At 45.5% G+C, this 16,743-nt stretch overlaps 1 protein-coding gene across 1 annotated transcript in view; it reads right to left on the reverse strand.

Moving 5' to 3' along the window:
* The window catches only part of DSCAM (DS cell adhesion molecule), a 679,278-nt gene that overhangs the window by 120,581 nt on the left and 541,954 nt on the right, over nucleotides 1-16,743 (reverse strand). Inside the window, exon 16 of the mRNA XM_069597968.1 lies at nucleotides 13,716-13,786. Coding sequence (XP_069454069.1) covers nucleotides 13,716-13,786 — 71 coding nt within the window. The remainder of the gene's footprint in view (nucleotides 1-13,715; nucleotides 13,787-16,743) is intronic.

Below are 16,743 nucleotides of genomic sequence, written 5' to 3' on the forward strand. Positions count from 1 at the left end.
TTTTTCCTACCACAAATTAACCTTGGTGATACAGTGCATTTGTTTGAGTTTGTTTATTGGACTGAAGTCCCAGAAGTGGATGGGTGTCTTATCTCAAGGAGTTCTGTTTCAACTGACTGTTAATGAGATAGCATTATTTGTTGTTATTTTTTCAGATGTGGTAACTAACTTAAGGGACTGTGTTTATCACAGATAACCAAGGAGAGAATTCTCTTCCAGGTTTCTGAATATTCTGATTTTGAAGAGATATATGTTGAACAGGTACAGTTGAGTTATTTGAGGGTATACATTTGAAGGTATATATTTGAAGTGAGCTGATGTCTTTTCTTTCAGGGCTTTAATACAATCTCTAGTTATCATGCAGAAGGAACTGTCACACCTGAGAAAGAAGTGATGGATTTTTCTTACAAATGAATCATGCACTTCTGATTCTACAGCTCGCAGGCCTCCAGAGGCTCTGAAAACCATCTAGGAAGGTTGCGTGGGGGGATGGGGAGTGACTACTAACAGGTATGGGTTTTTTGGTGGGGAATGAAATTTTAATAAATTTAGATTCTGGTAATGGCTGTGTACCTCTGTAAGCATACTAAAAAACCATGGAATCGTAACCTTAAAACAGTGACTGTGATGGTGTGCTAACTTCATCCCAATAAAGCAATTTTAATAAAAGCTAGTGTGCTAAAATTACCTCTAGGTTATTTCTCTAATTCAATTACAACAATAGCTTCCTCTCACCATGACCACAGTAACCACCACCAATCTAGAATCACCACCTGGACCACTGAATCGTCATCATCACCATCACTACCATCAGCGTGAACACCACTACTTCTAACCACCTCTGTTGCTCCATGCTCCATCATCACCACTCATCACTGCCACCACCTCATCACCAGCATCACCACCTCCATCACCATCACAATCACCACCTTCATCACTGCCACCACGTCCATTGAAAGCATCAAGACCATCACTACCAACATTGCTACCATGGGTACCAACATCACCACCACCTCCACCACCATTACCCAATGCTGCCTCCATCTCTCCCACGTTTACAACCATTCTTATCACTACCTCCACCATAAATCACTGCTGCACCTCCAAAACTTCCATTGCCATTACCACTGACATCCACATCACCATCAGCATCATCATGACCATCATCGCCTGTCACTGACTCAGAGCCAACATCACCGCAGCTAGTTACCTCTGTCCTTCCACCATCTCCTCCATTCCATCATCTCTGTCATCTTCACCAACTGAGACTGTGATTTTCCCAATCAGTGTAATAAGTGAGATTATCTATCTATTCATCTATCCATCTATCACTGCTTATTGTCACAACAACCCCAAGAAGTATCATTCTTCTTCTTACAGAGGAAGAAACTAAAGGTCAAAGAGGTTAAAAACATATTCCTCAAGGTAAATGCAGATTTGGAATTCTAACCCAGGTTTTCCCATGAGTTGTCTTTAATTTCCACCACTCAGCCCCAATAAATTCTCTCCTTTGTGCAAAGCTTAATAATTAGGTTTATAAAGTTACATGAAACAAAAAAATTTAATCAAAGAAAAATTTAACAAATCACACAAAGAGAAAGTATTATGTTTTCATGTGCAAAAATAAGTGGAAATTATAACTACCACAGTCAAAGTTTAAGTTCTATTATTAATTTGTAGGCTAACTAGTCAGATTTACACTTAGGGATGTGTTAACCTTAAGAAATCCTTGAGGGTTTATATTCATATTGAGAAACACCAGATGTCTTTTAAAAGTCCATAAATGCAGGAATTTTATACACTATAATCGTACATTTTAGGGGTTCTGATGCAAGTTCCAAAGTGTTTTGAAAGTGACTCTCTAAGCTGTATGGGCAACAAGCCATGGTGGGGTGAGGGCAGGGAGTGTGAACCCAAAAAGGAACTTCAATCATTTGTCTGGTGGTAGGTTTCATATCTGGAGAAGGCAATGGCGCCCCACTCCAGTACTCTTGCCTGGAAAATCCCATGGATGGAGGAGCCTGGTAGGCTACAGTCCATGGGGTCTCGAGGAGTCAGACATGAGTGAGCGATTTCACTTTCATGCATCGGAGAAGGAAATGGCAACCCACTCCAGTGTTCGTGCCTGGAGAATCCCAGGGATGGGGAAGCCTGGTGGGCTACTGTCTATGGGGTCGCACAGAGTCGGACACAACTGAAATGACTTAGCAGCAGCAGCAACAGTTTCATATCATCCTAAGACAAGTTGGGTCATAATGTAATATCCCTTACTTTAAAAACTATTTTGGATGATACTGAAACATGACTTCCTGGAGCATGTGTCTACTTGAAATAAAGTGAGATGGTTGGCTGGCATGTGAAAAGAAGGCATTCAAATGGGAAGACACTTTTTAGGATACCCTTCTAGGGCTGTTAAATAGCCTCAAAGAACAGTTGAGTAAATGGCTCAAAAACAATTGTTTGTGGAATAGGAAGACAGTAGGTCTTCCCTCGGAGAAGGCAATGGCACCCCACTCCAGTACGCTTGCCTGGAAAATCCCATGGACGGAGGAGCCTGGTGGGCTACCGTCCATGGGGTTGCTGAGAGTTGGACACGACTCAGTGACTTCACTTTCACTTTTCTCTTTCCTGCATTGGAGAAGGAAATGGCAACCCACTCCAGTGTTCTTGCCTGGAGAATTCCAGGGACGGTGGAGCCTGATGGGCTGCCGTCTATGGGATCATAGAGTCGGACACGACTGAAGCGACTTAGCAGCAGCAGCAGCAGCAGCAGGGCTTCCCTGGTAGGTCAGATGGTAAAGAATCTGCCTGCAGTGTGGGAGATCTGGCTTCCATACCTAGGTTGGGAAGATCCCTTGGAGGAAGGCATGGCAACCCAGTCCAGTACTCTTGCCTGGAGAATCCCATGGACAGAGGAGCCTGGTGGGCTACAGTCCATGCGGTCACAAAAGAGTCAGATACTACTGAGCAACTAAGCACAGCACAGGAAGAAACATGGAAGAAAGAATCAGGTAGGGGTCCTGAAACACGTTTGAATCTGGGTTGCAAGATACTGGAGAAGACAGATTTCTAAGAAGCCACTTTGATCATGCCCTTATTCTCCCTCAGTCTCAGCAGTGCCTGCTGTTAAGTTCTGAGCCCCATGGCAGTGTTTCCAGACTAACATCCCTGGATGTCCATTCCCCTCGGATCCTCAAGCACTTGAGTAAGCATGGGGATCCCAGCTCTCTTACACTTTCCCATCTCATGGAAGTCCCCATCAGAGAACGCATTTCTCCCTTTCTCCTACTGTCCAAACTTGACTCATCCCATGGCCAGATCAACTTCTAACTCCTTGGGGAGCCTCCTGTGACTGCCTCCACCCCAGGAGTCCTCTCCATTCTCTGTCCTCCACTGGCACTCTCCCACCCACCATCAATATTGCATAAGGGGGCTCAGGTGGTAAAGAGTCCTCTTGCAATGCGGGAGACCCAGGTTTGATTCCTGAGTTGGGATGATCTCTTGGAGAAGAAAATGGCAACCAACTCTACTCTTCTTGCCTGGAGAATCCCATGGACAGAGGAGCCTGGTGGGCTACATTCCATGGGGTCACAAAGAGTTGGACACGACTAAGCAACTGTCACTTTTCACTTCATCCACCATCAACTCGTAACCACGATGGTGTGATCATTCACCTAGAGCCAGACATCTTGGAGTGAGAAGTCAAGTGGGCCTTAGGAAAAATCACTATGAACAAAGCTAGATGAAATCCCAGCTAAGCTATTTCAAATCCTAAAAGATGATGCTTTTAAAGTACTGCACTCAATATGCTAGCAAGTTTAGAAAACTCAGTGGTGGCCACAGGACTGGAAAAAGTCAGTGTTCATTCCAATCCCAAAGAAGGGCAATGCCAAAGAATGTTCAACCTACTGCACAATTGCATTCATTTCATATGCTCTCAAAGTAATTCTCAAAATTTGCCAAGCTAGGCTTCAACAGTATGTGAACTGAGAACTTCCAAATATTCAAGTTGGATTTAGAAAAGGCAGAGGAACCAAAGATCAAATTGCCAACATTCATTGGATGGTAGAAAAAGCAAGAGAATTCCAGAAAAACATCTTCTGCTTCACTGACTATGCTAAAGCCTTTGACTGTGTATATCACAACAAGCTGTGGAAAATTCTTATGAGATGGGAATATAAGACATCTTACCTGCCTCCTGTGAAACCTGCATGCAGGTCAAGAAGCAACAGTTAGGACCAGGCATGGAGCAATAGACTGGTTGCAAACTGGGAAAGGACTATGTCAAGGGTGTATATTGCCACCCTCCTTATTTAACTTGTAAGCAGAGTTCAGTTCAGTTCAGTCACTCATTCATGTCCAACTTTTTGCAACTCCATGGACTGCAGCATACCACACCTCCCTGCCCATCACCAGCTCCTGGAGTTTGCTCAGACTCATGTCCATCGAGTTGGTGATGCCATCTAACCATCTCATCCTTGTTGTCCCCTTCTCCTGCCTTCAATCATTCCCAGCATCAGGGTCTTTTCCAGTGAGTCAGCTCTTCACCAATACTTTGGTAGACAAAGTGTTGGAGCTTCAGCATCAGTCTTTCCAATGAATTATCAGTACTGATTTCCTCAAGAATGGACCGGTTGGATCTCCTTGCAGTCCAAGGGACTCTCAAAAGTCTTTTCCAACATCACAGTTCAAAAGCATCAATTCATCAGTACTCATTTCTTTATGGTCCAACTCTCACATCCATCCATCAAGTCATTGATGCCATCTAACCATCTCATCCTCTGTAACCCCCTTCTTTTCCTGCCCCCAATCTTTCCCAGCATTAGGGTCTTTTCCAATGAGTCAGCTTTTCACCATCAAGTGGCCAAAGTATTGAAACTTCAGCTTCAGCATCAGTCCTTCCAATGAAGATTCAGAGTTGACTTCCTTTAGGATTGACTGATTTGATCACCTGAGCATTTATGAGGTCTAAAAAAGTGATGGGTAAAAATGACCTTAGGTGAAGGTTTATATCTTACTGAATTTAAGTAAGTGGTGGGAATGAGGAGGGTATAAAAGCAGAGGAGGTGCCTAGACACCAGACCCATGACACAGCTATTTAACAAAGGCCTGGATCAGCCAGTTCAGAGGGAATTCTTAGGCAATGTGTCCCAGTCTGGACACATGGGTGCAAGTTGAGACCTGGCTTCCATGCTGATATGTAACATTGGTGGCCAATCCATCAAGATGGGAGAGCCAGGCAAGATTTGAAGGAACATGAAAGTGTTAGTTGCTCAGTCATGTCCCACTCTTTGTGACTCCATGGACTGTAGCCCACCAGGCTCCTCTGTCCATGGGGATTCTCCAGGCAAGAATAGTGAAGTAGGCTGTCTTTTCCTTCTCCAGGGGATCTTCCCAACTCAGGGATTGAACCCGGGTCTCCCGTATTGCAGGCAGATTCTTTACCATCTGAGCAGGATTTGGAGGGGTCCATGTTATTTCCTTATTGCTGGGAGAAATATCAATAACCTCAGATATGCAGATGACACCACCCTTATGGCAGAAAGTGAAGAGGAACTAAAAAGCCTCTTGATGAAAGTGAAAGAGGAGAGTGAAAAAGTTGGCTTAAAGCTCAACATTCAGAAAATAAAGGTCATGGCATCCGGTCCCATCACTTCATGAGAAATAGATGGGGAAACAGTGGAAACAGTGTTGGACTTTATTTTGGGGGGCTCCAAAATCACTGCAGATGGTGACTGCAGCCATGAAATTAAAAGACGCTTACTCCTTAGAGGAAAAGTTATGACCAACCTAGATAGCATATTCAAAAGCAGAGGCATTACTTTATCATCAAAGGTCCATCTAGTCAAGGCTATGGTTTTTCCAGTAGTCATGTATGAATGCGAGAGTTGTACTGTGAAGAAGGCTGAGCACCGAAGAATTGATGCTTTTGAACTGTGGTGTTGGAGAAGACTCTTGAGAGTCTCTTGGACTGCAAGGAGATCCAACTAGTCCATTCTGAAGGAGATCAACCCTGGGATTTCTTTGGAAGGAATGATGCTGAAGGTGAAACTCCAGTACTTTGGCCACCTCATGCAAAGAGTCGACTCATTGGAAAGACTTTGATGCTGGGAGCGATTAGGGGCAGGAGAAGAAGGGGATTACAGAGGATGAGATGGCTGGATGACATCACTGACTCAATGGATGTGAATCTGAGTGAACTCCGGGAGTTGGTGATGGACAGGGAGGGCTGGCGTGCTGCGATTCATGGGGTCGCAAAGAGTCAGACATGACTGAGAGACTAAACTGAAGTGATGTCATTTCCTAGGCCATATCAGGGAAGAAAATAGCTTCTGAAGAGCTAATTTATCTGGAAAATGTTGTCAATTTTTGTTTCCTGCTTAAAATAAGGATTCCAGAAGGGCTATTCACTTGTCAGCCAGTCAGTGGTTTATACAAGTTTATAATAAGGATCCTTGAAGACAGGCCAATGGATTTATAGCAAACCTCTCCTGGCAACCAGCCCTCTCAAAGGAAGACTTTAGAAAATAAGTGATTGGAACAAACAAACAAACAGCCTAAAGCGAAGGAGGGCTCCCTTCACCCCACAATCAAGAATCCAGGAATCTGAGTGTCTCTGCAGGCAGGAAGATGCTGCTGTTTACAGATGGCTTTGATGTCTGAGTGTTCTGGCTTTATGGTGTCTCAAATCCCTTCGAATGCACTGCAATTCCAAAAGAAGTCTTTACCTCTACACTGCTGTTTCTCTTGTGAGAACTCATTATTTTCCTGTGTTGAATTTTCCTCTTCCTTTCCTTCACCTTTGCATCAGGAACGATCCAGACCTCTTTTCATTTGTCTCATTTATCTGCCTTCTATGGCACTCTCTCTCTCCTTCCAGCCTTGACAGTTTGTTTTTTTCCTCCTGTGGTCTCCCTAAACAGCCTTCTTTCATCTTCCCAGAAGCCCTTTCTCCAGTCTCCAAATCCCTCCCAACCCCCACTTTCTTTAAGAAACTGTCTCTTTTGATCTCCATGACAACAGGAGCCCCATGTCAATTTATTCCTGTGGTTCGCAAGTGCCTGTATTTTACGTGTCCACCGGAATCAGCCTGAAAACTGCCTGTGGCAGAGTTTCCGCTCCTTACAGAGATGGGAAAATCAGGGATGGGCAAATGCTCACAGCACCACCAGCATGGATGTGACGGATTAGAAGTGGCATCTCAGGTTCAGAAAACCACTGGCCAGGTCCTGCTTCCAGCATGCTCCCCTCCACCTGCTCACTGCTGGTGGGTGAGTGGACCATCCTGGAAGTCAAGATCCAGCTTCTTGCCTGGGGAGCCCAAGGCCTCCACTGCAGAATCCCACACTTGGAACACTACATCAAGCCAGCATGTCGAGTGACTCAGTTAAAACATGACTGAAAACATTTCCTTCAGCTTCCTGCAGATTCACTTAAAATGTCACCTGTCCTTATTTCCCTTTTATTACAGAAGTGGAGACAGTCTTTCATCTCCGTGTGCTTCCTCCAGTCCCTCTCATTGCTCCTCAATATAAACAGCATAAATTCCATAACTTGCTCAGTGAACGGATGCATTAAATGTAACCACCAGGAGCTGGCGTCTCTTCTGTATAAGGCACCGTGGGTAAGAGAGACGTACAGTGAATTGTGATTAAAAGGGAGTGTGACACTGGCAGCATTGAAGGTTGGCACAGGGGGCTGTTGGCACAGAAGGGAAAAGTGAGAGGTGCCTTTTCCCAATGGGAGCAGGGGGATTCCCAAGAAGGGGGCAGTGGACCCGGCTGTGCCTGGTGAAGGTATAAGAAATGACCCAGGGCTGGAGGGTGGGGAACTTTAGGGAGGGGTCCGCAGGAATTTTGGGGGAGTTGGGGGGAACAGTAGGAATGTGGGGGAGCTAGGGAAAAGCTGGGACCCCACCCAGACCTGCTGTCAGAAACACATACTGCAGGGAGGTGGCTACTGGTCTGTGTGTTGACAAGCCCTCCCCAGGGTTCTGAGCATGCTCAAATCTGAGAACCACTGTTGTGATCACTAAAAAATCATGAAATGGTTCAGCACTGGCCTTGCTTGCAATGGACTATTTAGTTAAGAACCAACAGCTGTGCATTCCCCAGTTTTTCAGATCCCCAAGAACCCTCTTTTTGATCTTTGCAGAACAGAAGGGAATGAATGGAATTAGGCAGCACAGAGTGATGATTACAGATAAGGCTACAATGTGCTGTTGTCTATCTGTCTATGACATAATGAAAAGGAGACACAGATTGGACCTAATGAAAGGGTTCAAGCTTCAGAAATTACAAATCAAGTTACTTGTTCAAGATCATTTCTCCTAAATGTGGAGATGGGAATAATATCTAATTATTTTGAAGTCTAATCTAGTACTTTTCATGCTGTATCAGAATATTCTTCTTATCTGTAATTTACCTGCCATAGATACATTTAACCTAATGCTAATCATATTTTATATGTAATGTAATAAAATCCTGTCCAGTTATATTTTTACATATGCTGTTTATTTTCACATGCATGCAAGTTGCTTCAGTCAACTCTTCGTGATTCATAGACTGTAGCCTGCCAGGCTCCTCTTTCCACAGGATTCTGCAGGTAGGAATACTGGAATGGGTTGCCATTTCCTACTCCAGGGGATCTTCTCAACCTAGGAATCGAACCCACATCTCCTGTGTCTCCTGCATTGGCAGGCGGGTTCTTTACCACCAGCAGCACCTGGAACGCCTTATTTTCACTGCAAATATTAAATATTCACACATGTATGACACCAAGGTTTCACTGGTAACATGCCTAGGGTACTCAACACACAATCAAATAAATTTTAATATTATCCTGTCATAAGCAATTTTTACCTTAATGTCCAAACTTTGGAAGCCAATCCACTTGTAAAATGTGATGCTGATATAAATAAAGACCTATGACTGGTCACTAGTTAATATCCAAAATTCTCTTTTGATTCCAACCTCGATGTTCCTATTTACTACTCTTAATTGCATTTTTGATCATACATTCCAACAATCAATGCACAAATATCACCCTTACCTCCAAGTTTATTGTGACCTAACAGTCAGTAACTTGTTTATGAGCTAACTGTTCTGAAACAGAACAAGAAAAGTGTCTGTCCTTAGGTGTCTTGTACTATGCCAGGTTCATCCAGGCTCCAAGTGAAACCTTCAAAAGACACCATCTGAAAGGACTGCCAGCTGATGAATGGAGTTGGCCCTGATTTGAGCCCTTGGTTCAAGTTCAGCTGATGTCCTGTCAGGGCAAATGAGCCGAGAGGGCCTTTTCACTGAGACTGGACAGAGACAAGCCTCCTGGGCTGTGAATCAGCCAACCTGTCTTCCCAGCATGCCCAGGTGTGGGCTGGTATCCCACACTCTTGGCGGCTCAGCAGCATTTGTGAAGCTGGCCAGCATCTGCTCACTGCCCTTTGAGACTGGGCACTAAGAGGATTGCCTGCTTAGGCTGGGAGGCCAGCCAGGACCCTTGGGGCAGGCAGGTTGGCAGCTCTGTTTTGGGGTAGAGAATTGAACTTCTTGAAAAGACCAATCACATGGCTAAACCAAGAGGGCTGATCCAGTGGGGAGGTGGGTAGAGGGGCAGAGTATACCCCAAATAAAGCAAATAAGCAATGAGTGGTTTTGTGAAGGGCATCTGTATATTTTATATATGTGCAAAAAAGTAAGATGTTAACTTAGTCATGTAGGGCTTTTTAGGGCATCCAGAGTTTTCCAAAGGAAAGGGACCCCCTCCTGACATGCATATTTTAACGTGAAGGTGAACAGTGAGAAGTCCATGTGTTTACTTAACAAATATTTACTGTGCTGCTACTGGAAACATAAAGAACAACAAAACATGCCCTCTCCCCTCAGAGAGGTAAGGGGATTGAAAGAGGTTGAGAGAACAGCCCTATGTTATGCGGATGATCAAGACATTTTTAAATCAGTTTGGATTTTTCTTCTCTCGTTATAGGGGAAGAGGTTAAACTTATCAATATGAGAAGGGCTGACAAGTCCTTAAATATTTGTCAGGCATGTTGGTCAAAAAATGCTGAAAATCCAACTCTAGAACCAATTGATTACTTCATAAAAGAAATTCAAATTTGGTAATTTTTCACAGCTTAAGGAGAGAGTTAAAAATTAAAGTGAGGGCTTAAAAATTAAGTAAAACTAATTCCAAGGCCGCTCTTGAATTTCCTCTGACTGACTGCGGAAGCAAGGAGGTCAGCTTAATGCCCAGTTATGTCAAGGTTAACTTTACAATTTGAAAAGAAAGGGGTAGTAGGTAAAAGCGGACAGGTTACTTTATTTCCTTTAACTTTAGTGGGGCTAGTTACATTTATAACATGAGGCTGGAAGGTGCTGAAAGGTTTGTTGACCCTTTCCATGCACAAGCACAATCTTGGCATTTCACATACATTAGCACATCTGTTGCTATAAGCCTAGCCGGCAGAGTCAGATAGCCAAGAGAGGCGGGGGGCCTCCACTGGACAGTCAGGATCCCTCAGATCTTGGGCAGTTCCCTGCCACATTGGGTATGTGCTTAGTCACTCAGTTGTATCTGACTCTTTGTGACCCCATGGACTGTAGCTCACCAGGCTCCTCTGTCCATGGGATTCTCTAGGCAAGAATACTGGAGTGGGTTGCCATTTATTTCTCCAGGGGATCTTCCTGACCCAGGGATCGAACCGGCGTCTCTCGCGTCTCCTGCATTGGCAGGCAGATTCTTTACTGCTGCACTGGATGTAGAAGTCAAGTGGCCTCTGCTGTTTATTATAGTGTTGCTATGAAGGTCATTGGCAATAAGGCAGTTTTGTTTTTAAATGACAAACTAAGCCATTTTCCCCTGTAAGAGATCATCTCTGAAATATATACTAGGTTGTAATGATGCCTTGATTTGTTGGAATTATGGAGATAAGGCACTCCATAGAGTTAAAAGTATTTTTCAGATTGTTGCTGTTGTTTGGTCGCTAAGTTGTATCCAACTCTTTGCAACCTCATGGACTGGAGCCTGGCGGGCTCCTCTGTCCATGGGATTTTCTTCATCTTCCATTACACAGGCAAGTTCTTGGGCATCTTCCTGTGTGCTTACCATTGACCTTCAGGAGGTTTAATGTCTAAACTGGCTATATTCCTCCCTAAAGCCTGGAGCTATTCTTTCCTCTGAGCAACTAACACACCTTCAGTTAATACAATGTCTCTCTTTTTCTTTCCTTCCTTCTTCCTCCTCCTTTTCTCTTAGCCTCTTTTTTAAGATTTTTTTTTCCTTTTTTGATGTGGACCATTTTTAAAGTCTTTTTAAAACTTCTTACAATATTGTTTCTGTTTTTTAAGCTTTGGTTTTTTTGGCTGTGCAGCATATGGGATCTCAGCTCCCTGACCAGCGATCGAACCGGGGCCCCCTGCATTGGAAAGTGAAGTCTTAACCACAGGACGGCCAGGGGAAGTCCCTCCTATCAGCCTCTTTACACAAAATGTAAATCTGGAGCTTTGATACCATAAAATCAAGGCTTATTTTATGCAACACATGGTACTTTGGATCACTCAGTATTGCCTACAGTTAGACTGAATTGGTGACGCACTTGCATGACACAATCAGGCCAGTGTGAAATGACAGCTCGGCGGGCAGCCCCTCCCCCACGCAGTGGTTCAATCACCGCATCTCTGTCTGCAGCCGGCCACCCTGGAATAAATCAAGGTTCCATGAACAGGACAGTGCGTCTGGTTCAGTCTAAGGCAGGCAAGGCCTCCGTTCAATAGCCCAAACTTGTTCATCCTTTTGACATTCAGAAGACATTTAACTGCAACCTACTGACTTTTCCTGCTGCTTCTCTACAGAGACAGAAAGGATACAATACCTTTTCAAGCCTCTGAAGTTTCTATTTTTAGTTATAAGAGCTCTGGGGACAGACACTTCTCTCCTGCAGGACAGAGAAAGCTCTAGGGCCCGCTGTAATAGCTCATCTTTTCAGTGGCAAAATGCAAGAGAATGCAGAGGGCTGGTGAGGGAAAGTTCCCAGGCTTGAACGCAGGACAGAGTGAGTCAGCATTCGCTTTGCAACAGGGCCGGGCTGTGTGGGGGCTGGGGCCTGCTGAGTGCCTTTCATCACCAGGCGAGTGATGCTCACAGCTGGTGGATGTCCTCACAAAGACCTTCGGCCCTGTCTGAGCAGTTGAACAGACAGTGTGCTGCCCACAGGGATGACAGCTCAGTGGCCAAGCCTGTAAAAAGCCAACACAAAGGGGCTGGCCACACTGATGTGTGTTTACATCCAAGGTGGCGTCCATTCCAGCCATGAAAATCCTTTATTAGTAGTAGTATTATAGAGGCTAGTCATTTTATGAAACGGCTGATGCCAGAAGAAAAGAAAAAAAGACACAGCAAGAGGTGCAATGGATGAGGGGGACGAGAGGTGTGTGCGTTAAAGACCTCACTGCAGCTGTTACTTTCTCTAAGGGAGAGCACAGGAAAGAGGGTGAGGAAAGCGGGAAGAAGCAAATGAGAAAAGTGCAAAGCACAACATCAGAATCCAGAAGCGGAAAAGGAAGTGCGGCTTTGCAGACTTGTTGACCCAGCCAAGGCATTCTAGATAAAGTGGAATTGGAAGGAAGGGGGTCAGCTCCGAGTCACACGGAGGGCGTGACTTATTAACCAAGCCAATTCACCCAGCCCCTCAGTGACTGCAGGCTCCCAGGGGCAGCGCTGCCCAGCATGCTAGTTTGTGATGAGTTCAGGCCAGAACATCGGTCAACGCTGCTTCCTTCAATGAGAGTTTGGCTGTGAAAACCATGTATGCTGGAGGAAGAAGCATGCCGATGGTATGGTTGTTTATACTGTGGCCCAGACTTTCCGTCCCAGCAGCTGGCAATGAGCTCACCGGCAGGCAGTCGATATCTGCTGGCCATGCCGGGGGACCACTGCCTCAGCCGGCAGCTGGCCCAGCGTTCCCCTCCCTGGGCATGCTCGAGGCCACCGCCAGCTAGGGGCATGACCAGGACCGCTCTCCTCTTTGCCACTTGGCAAACTGTCTACCACACAGCCTGTGATTTGGCATTTAGGAAGAGGAATTAGCGTATGTTTTCACTGGGATGAAATTCATGAGTGTGGTCACGCCTAGCCTATCTGTTTTCGATTTGCATGAAGACCAGCACTCAGGATCCAATCACGATTCAGAGACTGAAAATATGGTTCAAGAACTACAATCTGTAAACACAGAATCTGCCATAAATCCAAAGATTGGATTTTAGTAAAAAAGGTATTTAATCTAACTTTGCAAAACAAAAGTTTCCTACATGTGAGTGAATCACTTGCTGTACACTGGAAATGAACACAACATTATAAATCAACTATGCATGCGTGCTCGTTGGGTCAGGCGTGTCTGACTCTTTGTGACACCATGGACTGTAGCCCACCAGATTCCTCTGTCCATGGGATTCTCCAGACAAGAATACTGGAGCGGATTGCCATACCCTCCTCCAGGGGATCTTTCCAACCCAGCGATCGAACCCATGTCTTCTACATCGCAAGTGGATTCTTTACTGCCCAGCCAGCGGGGAAGCCCAGGAAATCAACCATACTCCAATATAAAATAAAAGTTAAAAAAGTGTGCATGCCTTGGCACCATAATACTTAATGTGAATGAAGGCTCTCCCCGCCACCCCCACAGAGAAAGTGCCAGGAGGATGTGTGCTTGCTGGGTTTACCTTCCAGGTGACCCTGATGCTCTGGGAAGAGATGGGCTCCAGGTGGACTTCCTGAGGTGGGCCGTCAGGAGCTGGAAAGACCAAAACCCACAGGTCAGTTAGAGATGGGTTCCAGCGTGGACTGAAACCCACATAACAGGACTCAGGGCCAGAAGAAGGGCCACAGCAGCTTTCGTGGGAAAATCAATTTTGCCGAATCACTGTGCACAACGGTCACCCGGCGCTCACTCGCTTCTAGAAAGAGTGAACTTCGACACACATCTTTGTATTCTTCCTCACCTTGTCTTTGACAACTTGATGAATAAACCATAAGCTAATACACTAGTCAAACAGAAAGTGGTGAAACATTTCTTTGATCAAAGTCTATAGTGGCTACGAAGATCCCTCTGGTTCTTTTGGAGACGCTGTTTAGTGATATGCATTGGAGCACCTCAGGAGACTCAAACTACTTGGGGAGGGAAAAAAAGGATTCTTCTGCCTCTGATTCTCTTTGATGGTTTTAATTCTCCACTCTTTCCAAGAGAAAACTTACTAACCTGGGGCAGTAGCCACAGAGGGCAGATTGGAGTGGAAGAGAAAAAAAAAAAAACACGCAATTCACACCAACCTATATCCAGTGGTGATAGGGGTGCCAATCGCCTGCCATGCACAGTTGATCACTCTGTACTAGGAATCTACCCTGTATTACATACACAGTGCAAAGCTTAGAGGAGACGGCCTTGTCAGCGGGAGTTTGCAGTCTGATCAGAACAATGGGCTGAGCACACGGAAGCTGAGGTTATAACACAGCACACACTCAAGTGTCTTCAGAGAAGTGGAGGCAAAAGGGAACCCAGGGGTCAGCAGGGAGAGACCCCACTGGGTGACCACCTATTGTTGGGAAGATAGCTTTACAACCACTGCTGAGCTGTGAACGGGCCATTTCTGTGGATGTGGAGATGCCAGTCTGCAGAAAAGTGAGGAGCACTGGGAGATGAGAAATCAAAAATAGGGAACAGAAACAAGACTGAAGGTTTGGAAAGAAGAGGAAGGGGAAAGAATAAGGTCATTTTAGCAGAAACATGTTTTCCATTTAACCGAGAAAGAAGTTTTGAGTGATGCCACAGTGCAGCTGCTAAGTTGATGGGCGCTTGAATCTTTCTGCCTGAGTTCAAATTCTGGCTCCCTTGCTTAGTAACTTGAAGGTGTTTTGCAGGTGACAATTTTTCTGCACCTTTGCAGGTGACAGTTTTTCTGACAATTTTTCCTTCTCTGTATAATGGGATGATAAAATGTATGTCTGGGTTATGATGCTTAGAACATATAAGCAGTAATGATGATTATTCTCACTGGGTGTTTTTATGGAGCACATCAAAGGAGAAATTCAAATTGCAAAAAAGAAAAGGTATACTTGAAAGAACAAGGTCCCAGGAGATTAGCAAGAGGACAGAGCAAGAGGGGAGGTGTTGGAGAGAGGGGGGCATAAGGCAAGCACCTCTGGGATGAGAGGAAGAGAACCCAGTGGGCAGGAGAAGCAGGGTGAGTGAACACCCAGGTATATTTGCTCCTTAAAGAAAGCATGTTCAAATCAGATTGTCTCTCTTTTCACCAAAATCATAAGGGACAAAGTCAGGGGAAGAGTGGTGGGTGCCAGGAACACAATAGAGGCTTGGACTGTTGCAATAGCCTGTGGAAAAGGGTGTACCCGGTGCACGAGAGCACTGACCCACCAGTGGGGGTAGTTTCACTGATGAGGATAATGTGCAATGGAACTGTCACACCCTGTCTCAATTGAGGCTTTATGAGACCACTGAGGCTTGCAGGAGAAATGCCACTGGAGGAACTGGGGATAAACAGTGGCAACAGGTGGGAAGAAGTGGGTGCTGGGATTGTTACTAAGCTCCCTGGTGGTTCAGACAGTAAAGAATCTGCCCGCAATGCAGGAGGCTCAGGAGTTCAATTCAACTGAATGCAGGTTCAATCACTGGGAGAAGGAAATAGCAACCCAATCCAGTGTTCTTGCTTGGGAAATCCCATGGACAGAGGAGCCTGATGGGCTACAATCCATGGAGTTGCAAAGAGTCGGACACGACTGAACGACTGACACTTTCTTTTTCACTTTCATTCCACAGTCGGGGATGGCAGGACTCGGGGAGAATGCTAACCCAAAGGGGCGAAGAAAGGAAGCCAGTTTTCTAGGAAAGATGCTTCATTGCATGTTAGGAATATATATGTGAAGAGAAGAGGGGCTATTGTATGGAGGTGTCTGCTCAGCAGCTGGAAACATTTACTAGAAGCCGGTAGACAGTTGGGCCTGCAGGCTGCTCCCTTCCGCTCGGAAGCTCTCCCAGAAATCTACTCACCAGGTCTCCGTCCTCGCTGGGGACACAGCCTCTGTCCTTGAATCACCCCCTCCAGCCCAGCAATGATGCCTGACACCAGCTTTCAATTCTGTTCCTAAACATTAGTTCTGGTCTTCACTTTACCTCTTTAAAGGGGACGTGGCACCCTTCAGAGCTTCAGACTTTTCGTTCCTCACAATAACTTTGCACATCCTTGTCCTGCCTTCCTCTTCCGCGCACCCCAACCTCCCTGCACCCGGCGTCCCAGCTGTGTCCACCTTCTCAGGGGAAACCTAAACAGGACTGCCCCCCCCAGGCAGGTTGGAGCCCGCCTTTTCCCTCCACCAGTTTCCTGCCTGGGCCCAGGAGCCCCCGCTTCGGCTTGGGAACCTGTCACAGCAGGCTCGGGCATACATCTGCATATCAGTCTTTCCCTCTTTTCCTAACAGACTCAATCAAAGCTGTGTGGTCTTAGGAACCAAGTCTAGAGTGAGTCCTTGCTTTGATCGGTGCAGTGCTGTGTGGATCCTGAAACCCAGGGCACTCTTCTCTCTCCCTAGTAGGTCACAGGGACAGTGAGTTTTCTCAGGGTCCTGCAGCCTTTCGGATTTATTGATTCTTTAGCGCAAAGACAGTGCTAATGCTGAAGTTAATTTCTATACCCAGGGTGAGGGGCTTCCCATGTTGTACTAGTAATAAAGAAAACC

Source organism: Ovis canadensis, chromosome 1 (genome assembly GCF_042477335.2).
Source record: "Ovis canadensis isolate MfBH-ARS-UI-01 breed Bighorn chromosome 1, ARS-UI_OviCan_v2, whole genome shotgun sequence".
Classification (NCBI taxonomy): Eukaryota; Metazoa; Chordata; class Mammalia; order Artiodactyla; family Bovidae; genus Ovis; species Ovis canadensis.